This window comes from Trachemys scripta, chromosome 19 (genome assembly GCF_013100865.1).
Source record: "Trachemys scripta elegans isolate TJP31775 chromosome 19, CAS_Tse_1.0, whole genome shotgun sequence".
Taxonomy (NCBI): Eukaryota; Metazoa; Chordata; order Testudines; family Emydidae; genus Trachemys; species Trachemys scripta.
This window is the reverse complement of record NC_048316.1, coordinates 14,141,071-14,149,123: the sequence shown is the minus strand read 5'-3', so window position 1 is coordinate 14,149,123 and position 8,053 is coordinate 14,141,071. Positions and strand designations below refer to the sequence as shown.

Here is an 8,053-nt window from a genome sequence, read left to right as displayed (position 1 = left end):
ACAAATTGCTAGGGATAGGTACAAAAGAAGAGTGGGGACAAAATTAGAAAGACTAAGATTAAGGCACAACATGAATTACACCTAGCAAGGGACAGAGAAGGCAATAAGAAAATAAGGTTATTTACATACTTTAGTAACACGAGAACGACAAAGGACAATGTAGGTCCTCTACTTAGTGGGGAAGGAGAGCTAATAATGGATGACATTAGGAAGGCCCAGTTGTTTAATGCTTATTTTGCTTCCGTCTCCACTAAAAAGGTTAATTGTGACCAGATGCTTAATACAATTAATATTAACAACAAGGGTGAAGGCATGCAAGTCAAAAAAGAGAAAGAATGAGTTAAAGAATATTTAGATAAGTCAGATATATTCAATTCATCCGAACCTGACGAAATTCATTGTAGGGTACTTTAGGAACTAGCTGAAGCAATCTCGGAACCATTAGCGATTATCTTTGAGAACCCACGGAGGATGGGTGAGGTCCCAGAGAACTGGAGAAGAGCAAACACAGTTCCCATCTTTAAAAAGGGGAATAAAGGGGACTCGGCAAATTGTAGACTAGTCAGCCTAGCTTTGATACCCGGAAAGATACTGAAACAAATTATTAAAGAATCCATGTGTACGCACCTCGAGAATAGGGTTATACCAAATAGCCAGCATGGATTTGTCAAGAACAAATCATGCCAAACCAGCCTCATTTCTTTCTTTGATAACGTTCCTGGTCTAGTAGATGGAGGGTGAAGCTGTAGACGTGATGTATCTTAAATTTAGTAAGAAAATTTTAGTAATTTTTAATGTATCTTTATTCCCCTTTTTAAAGATGGACGTTTTCATGAATGACTTGGATAATGGAGTGAACAGTATGTTATAAAATTTACAGATGACACCGAGGTGGAAGGGGAGGCTAGCACTTTGGAGGACAGGATTAGAATTCAAAATGACCTTGAGAAATTGGAGAATTGGTCTGACATCAACAAGATGAAATTCAATAAAGACAAGTGCAAAGTGCTACACGTTCGGAAGATAAAATCAATGCACAACTACAAAATGGGGAATAACTGGCTAGGTGGTAGTACTGCTGAAGAGAATCTGGGAGTTATATGGGATCACAAACTGAATACGAGTCAGCACTGTGATGCAGTTGTGAAAAAGGCAAATATCTTTCCGGGGTGTACTAACAGAAGTGTCATATATAAGACCCGGCAGTTAATTGTCCTGCTCTACCCAGCACTGCTGAGGCTTCAGCTACAGCCCTGTGTCCAGTTCTGGGCGCCACACTTTAGGAAAGAGGTGGATAAACTGAAGGGCATCCAGAGAAGAGCAACAAAAATGATAAAAGGTTTAGAAAACCCAGCCTGTGAGGAAAGGTTAAAAAACTGGGCATGTTTAGTCTTGAAGACTGAGGTCGGACCTGGTAACAGGCTTTAAATATGCTAAGGGGCTATTATGCTGAGCATGGTGATCATCTGTTGTCCACGTTCACTGAAGGCAGACAAGAAGTAATGAGCTCCATCTGCAGCCAGGGAGATTTGGGGAAAACTTTCTAATTACAGGGGTAGCTAAGCTCTGGAATAGGCTTTCAAGGGAGGATGTGGAATCCCCATCTCCATCATTGGAGATTTTTAAGTACAGGTTGGAGAAACCTCTGTCAGGGATGTTCTGTGTTTATTTGGTCCTGCCTCAGCACAGGGGGCTAGACTCGATGACTTCTCTAGGTCTCTTCCAGCCCCACATTTCTGTGATTTATGGTTTTGGAGTATTTATTTTAAAAAGAAAGGCCCCAAACAAGCTAGCCACTGGGCAAATGCGCAGAAATAGACGGCACCTGATCCAAAGATCTTACAATCCGAATATCACGACAAAAGATGGAGGAAATTGCTGAGATGACATCTCAGCAACAGAGGGGTATCTATGTGTGGTCTCCAGAGTCTTGACACACTTTTAAAATGGCTGCGAACTTCACTTGAATTCCATTCAACCTGAATTACACTTTTAAAAAACAACCACCAATAGGCTTCCTCCCACAAATGATATGACCCATAACAGGTCATTTTGGTCAAGAGGTCTAATATATTCAGGGATAAATTTTCCAAGGCGTGGCATGATATGCACCCACAATTTAATTGCTGATGCAAAGCAGACTATCTGAGCAGCTGCAATCAGGTAGCTAGAGCTCAGTACCTGCAAACCCAGGCAGGGCTACAGAGCAGCTGAATATGCAACCCTTAATGATTGCTTTGCGTGTTCAACAAGATAAAGATTCTTCTTTTGTTTGCTTGAAATTATTCTTCTTTGGTTCAGGTCTTAAGTTTTCTGGCAATAGAAATAGTTTTGATAAAGCTGATTTATGCTTGTCACCAGCTATTTTGAGAATATCAAGCCCTTGGATGGTAGCTGGCTGACTTGAAACAGATATTTTTGAATGCCAGTCTCTTGTCAAAACCTCCTGGTTTCAACACGAGGCCTGACTGAATGAGTGGGAGAGAACTGCGAGCAGCAGTTAAAAGCGTGGTTGTTTTGTGTCCTTTTCAATGGCCTGGCAGTAAGAAAAAAACAAACACAAAAACCACATCAGGCTATAGGGCGTGAAAATGATATTTAATTAAAGTACCAATTCACAGTACTAGAAATGCAATTACTAACGAACATTTATAATGGAATTAGTGGAGCAACTTTTCAGAAGCTGTTCTATGAAGTATACAGCAGTGGTGAAGAAATAAGCAGAGCAAACAAATATGTCTAAGCTATAAAGGAGAACTTGTTCCATAGATTCCAAAGCCAGAGGGACCATTGTTGTCATCTAGTCTGACCTCCTGTATAACACACTCCAGAGAACTTCCCCAAAATAATTCCTAGAGCAGCTCTTTTAGAAAGACATCCAGTCTTGATTTCAATATTGTCAGTGATGGAGAATGCACCATGACCCTTGATAAATTGTTCTAACAGTTAATTATCCTGTCAAAAATGTACACCGTACTTCCAGTTTGAATTTGTCTAGCTTCAACTTCCAATCATTGGATTGTGTTATACCTTGCTCTGCTAGAAGTGAAGATCCCATTATTAAATATTTGTTCCCCATGTAGATACACCTCTACCTCGATATAACGCTGTCCTTGGGAGCCAAAAAATCTTACCGTGTTATAGGTGAAACCATGTTATATCAAACTTGCTTTGAGCCACCGGAGTGCACAGCCCCGCCCCCTCGAAGCACTGCTTTACCGCATTATATCTGAATTCGTGTTATATTGGGTCGCATTATATCGGGGTAGAGGTGTACTTACAGACTATAATCAAGTCACACCTTAACCTTTTCTTTGTTAAGTTTCATAGGGTATGTCTTCACTACCCTTCGGATCTGCGGGCAGCGACCGATCCAGCGGGGGTTGATTTATCGCGTCTAATCTAGATGCGATAAATCGACCCCTGAGCACTCTCCCGTCGACTCCTGTACTCCACCGCCGCAAGAGGTGCAGACGGAGTCGATGGGGGAGCAGCAGCAGCAGACTCACCGTGGTGAAGACACCACGGTAAGTCGATCTAAGAACGTCGACTTGAGCTAAGTTATTCACGTGGCTGAAGTTGTGTAACTTAGATCAATCCCCCCCCCAGTGTAGACCAGGGCATACTCTTTGTTTCTCGCTGTAAGGCATGTTTTCGAAGCCTTTATTCATTCCCGTTGCTCTTTTCTGTACCCTCCTTAATTTATCTATTTCCTTCTTGAATTATGGGCACCAAAACTGAACACAGTATTCCAGCAGCAGTTGAACCAGTGCCAAATACCGAGATAAAATAATGACTCAATGCAAGTGCGAATCGCAAAGATGTAGATATTTTCATGCATGAGGTTGCTGGAAAAGGTTATTGTAGCACATTGGCTCTGTGCACTGAATCTTGAGAATAGGTACCCTGTTAAAAATAAGCTTTTTAAAAATAATTTCCCTGATTTTTAAAGGTGCTGAGCACATATGTGTTCCCACTAACTTCTACAGAAAGCTGCGGTTGCTCAGGACCTCTGAAAATCAGGGCAAATTTACTTCATTTATATGTTTTTAACAATTTGGGAGGAGCAGTAACACACCAAGTACATGGCTCGTACTAGTTTCCTCAACTTCTCAGATTGTTGGACGTTACTAGACTTTTAGCATCACATGCTGAGCACACCAAGGGCAAAGCTATTGATTTTTGGTGTCATCAGAACTCTGCAGGAATGATATAACCGTAACAGTTTCCCTGTGTTGCAAAATATTTTGAAACATTTGAAAACCTTGAGCAAAGGTCTGATTATCAGTGATGACCTCCTGTTTAGATACAATATTGACTGACATATGGAAATTAGACATATAGATAAAAAAGCTGCTAAACATTGTATTTGCTAGAGAACTGTTTAATTAGACTATTAAGGGTCTGAAACTGACCATAAGCCAGCAATTATTCTTTATGAAGTCCCTGAGTGACTGCCCTCTGCAGATTAAAAAAATTATGATCAAGCTTCTGAGATTACCTGAAAGTATTGTAGCAAAGTTACATCTACAGCTGATGCACTGGGAAGAGCAATGGATAAGAATATGAAAGAAAATAAGTAGGAAATAATGGAGCATATGCTAGTTTGGTAATGATTACCTTACTAACCGCTGACCTCAAGATTAAATTTATCACAAGCAAGACAGAGGGGACTTTTCAAATCCTTGGGACAATACTGAAGTGATAGCCACATGCAAAACTAGATTATTCAAGGATACTGCAGCTATAGAAATTAGCTAATGTTATAGGGCAGGGGGAAGGGCAATATATGAGGATTGCAAAATAATGGTGCCCCATAAAACCCTCAAGGAAGAACTGCTGCAAAGGTTCAAACAGAACAGATGGACGGGGTCAGAGAAAAATGTTAAAATAAAACAGGCATATGAGGTCATGTATTGTCCCAAAATAAACTCAGGACATTATACAGATGGAAGCACATTGCACATCTGGTAAGAAAAATAGGCCAAGTCCTAAACAGAGACAGACTTTACCCAGTGTGTTAGGAACTAAACCAAGTCTGCACCAGAAAAGAGCTACTGGTTACAGACTATTGTACCGTACATAACGTTAGCAGTGAGACTCTGACTAAAGCACGTCCACACACTGGACATTTTAGCACAAATGAGCCAGTTTGTTAGTGCCAAAATGTAGACAATTTGCGATATAAAAAGATTTTATCTATACAGCCTAGAATCCAAATTACCCATTGTTGAAAGGATCTGTGCAAACTTTTCAGAATACAACAAAGGGAGAATGACTGTGGGGACAATCTGTACCAGAACCACTAGCTTACTGCACTGACCCAGCAGTGAATGGGCAAACATCTGCCTCACTACTTAGCAAGATTAGCTTTCTCATATATCAAGGATTATTTTGGGGGGTAGCTACGACCAACATTTTGCTCTGATTTTGCAAAGGAAAATAGCCTTTAGTTTTCAAGAACGCTATAGTAATAAATAATACATCTGATCAGAGTAACAGACAGGTGAGCCCTTGCTGTTCTGTATTCCCTGGAGTATGGGAATTTGGGTTGGTCCCTAAGGCTGCTTATCAACTGTGGCTCCCAGATTGTTCATGCAGGTGTATTATTTAAGTAACATACTAGTAAACGAACAGCGTCCTTTCAATTGGTTGTAATTACACAATGGACTCAGAACAGTTCTGTTCAATCATATTTATGCAATGCTGGAATTTAGTTGCTAGAACCTGGTGGTCCATTTTCATACCTCATGTTGCAACTCTATTATGGATTTAGGATTGTGTCAGGGCTCAAGCGAGTTACACCAGCATAATAAAATTTAACCTAAGCAGACCTTAGGAGTTTGATTTAAAAAAAGGATACGTATAAAGATAAAAAAGACACTTCTGAATTTATATATCAGTTTGTATTAAAATGACCATTTTTCTTACACTTCTAATAATCAAAAATACAATATGGTACATAAGCAACATACTTAAGAAAAAACAAGTCCTATGTAATTCAAGATATACTGCAGCATTTCATGTATTTACACAAGGGCTAAATGGATTCTCATCAAAACAATACAATTAATAACAGGTCTAACCCAAATAGTATTACATTACTTGGCAAATTCCTACCACAGGATTTTGCAAGAGAAATGCCTATGAGGTGGCATTACTATGTGCTCTCCTCTTAAATGTTTCTATCACATGGTCTGTTGTCTTCAGCTTTTCGGGGAATGATTTTGTTTTGGGTCCAGGCTGCGAGATAGAGAGAGATTAAAAAATTGTTCTTATATGGGACAACTTAAAGCTTGTAGATTGCAATGTAAACCTGAACTTTCCTATCTTTCTCATGCTCATGTGTTCATCACATCAATATTATGCAATAAATGCAGATTTAAACCAAAGGGTAAACTTGCTAATGTAGATTGCCAACATGCAGTAGCAGTAACACCACACGGAGGGAGGTGCAGTGGTGCAAATGGTTGTCTATGATGCCTGCACCAAGTTAGTGTAGCACACAAGATGGAAGGCCAGGATGAGGCCTGGTTCCGTGTATGGAAGCTGCTGCATATCCAGCACTTAAGAAAAATCAGGCCACTTATGATACCTAAATCTGAATCTCAGCACCCATTTTTTAATGATTTGGTTTAATCCTCGTAACAATGAGCTACTGATAGAGCTGGGTTAAACCACATAATCATAGAAATGTGGGGCTGGAAGGGATCTCAAGAAGTCATCAAGTCCAGCCCTCTGAGCTGTGGCAGGATCAAGTAAACCTACACCAGCCCTGACAGGTGTCTGTCCAACTTCTTAAAAACCTCCAATGATGGGGACTCCACAACCTCTCTTAGAAGCCTATTCCAGAGTTTAATTTAATTTCCCCCCTAATATCTAACCTAAACCCCCTGGCTGCCAATTAAGCCCACTACTTCTTGTCCTACCTTCAGTAGATACAGAGAACAATTGATCACCATCTGTTTCACAACAGCCCTTGACATACTTAAAGACTGTTATTGGGCCCCCCCCCTCTCAGTCTTCTTTTCTCAAGACTAAACATGCCTGCTTTTTTAATCGTCCCTCAAAGGTTAGGTTTTCTACATCTTTTATCATTTTTATTGCTCTCCTCTGGACTCTCTCCAATTTGTCCACATCTTTCCTTAAGTGTGACACAGAATTGGACACAGTGCCGAACAGAGAGGGACAATTACCTTCCGTGCCTTACACACGACACTCCTCGCACAGCCTCATATAGCCTTGCCAATGCATTTTAATCCTAATGAGCTGTACTCCTGTTTATTGCAGTGATGAAACTGTTTGTAGGAGAATGCCAGTCCCACTGTATTCTGCTAACTTGTCTGATGATTTGGTGACTTGCATAAATGCAGATTAGACCAAAGTCTGAAGGGCCCGGACACTGGGGCACTGCTTTATAAGATGATACTTGTGATTGTGCAGAGCCAAAAGGAAGTAGGACAAAGGGAAGTGAAGTATTTTAGAAATATTCCCTTCACTGTTATCACCACTTCCTTTTCATGAACAGACTGCATGTGACCTCCAAGTAGAATCCCTTTCCTTGTTTCTTGCCTCTCTTCTCACTCTTCTGAGTAAGCTCTGTTCTTTTAGGTCCTGGTTTCCCTTCCAGTTGCATTTGGTCTGAAAATTAGTACATGCAACTGCAAGTTCTTTTCTCTGGAGTCTGACTAATACTGGAGGTTAGGACAATCCCTGCATCACTCATCACCTCTCCTTATCCGACCAGTGACACTATGCCAATTTTTCATCATTAATACTGTAATTACTAATCTTATACACGGTACTTCTCTCCCTTGGGGGTGCTGTTTAAACCCTCTTGAACTCCTAGTGCATTACGTCTGCTGCCTCTCTCCTGTCAGCTCTCATTGTCATTTCCACAAGGAAGTTAATCAGATTTGTTATGCGTGACCTACCCTTTATAATCCTTACTGACTGATCGAGGGAATCTGGTGCTGGATCCTGCTTTTTTAAGCATCTGCTTGTTAATACAAATAAAATGTACTAGTTTCCTTCCCCCACAGGGGAGTGTCAG

At 40.5% G+C, this 8,053-nt stretch overlaps 1 protein-coding gene across 5 annotated transcripts in view; it reads right to left on the bottom strand.

Annotated features, from left to right (window-relative positions):
• Positions 1-5,887: 5,887 nt before the first annotated feature.
• FHAD1 (forkhead associated phosphopeptide binding domain 1) overlaps positions 5,888-8,053 on the bottom strand; it is a 56,525-nt gene continuing 54,359 nt past the window's right edge. For all 5 annotated transcript variants that reach the window (XM_034753342.1, XM_034753344.1, XM_034753345.1 and 2 more), the window contains one exon: positions 5,888-6,243. In XM_034753342.1, coding sequence (XP_034609233.1) covers positions 6,145-6,243 — 99 coding nt within the window. In that variant the 3' untranslated portion in view covers positions 5,888-6,144. The remainder of the gene's footprint in view (positions 6,244-8,053) is intronic.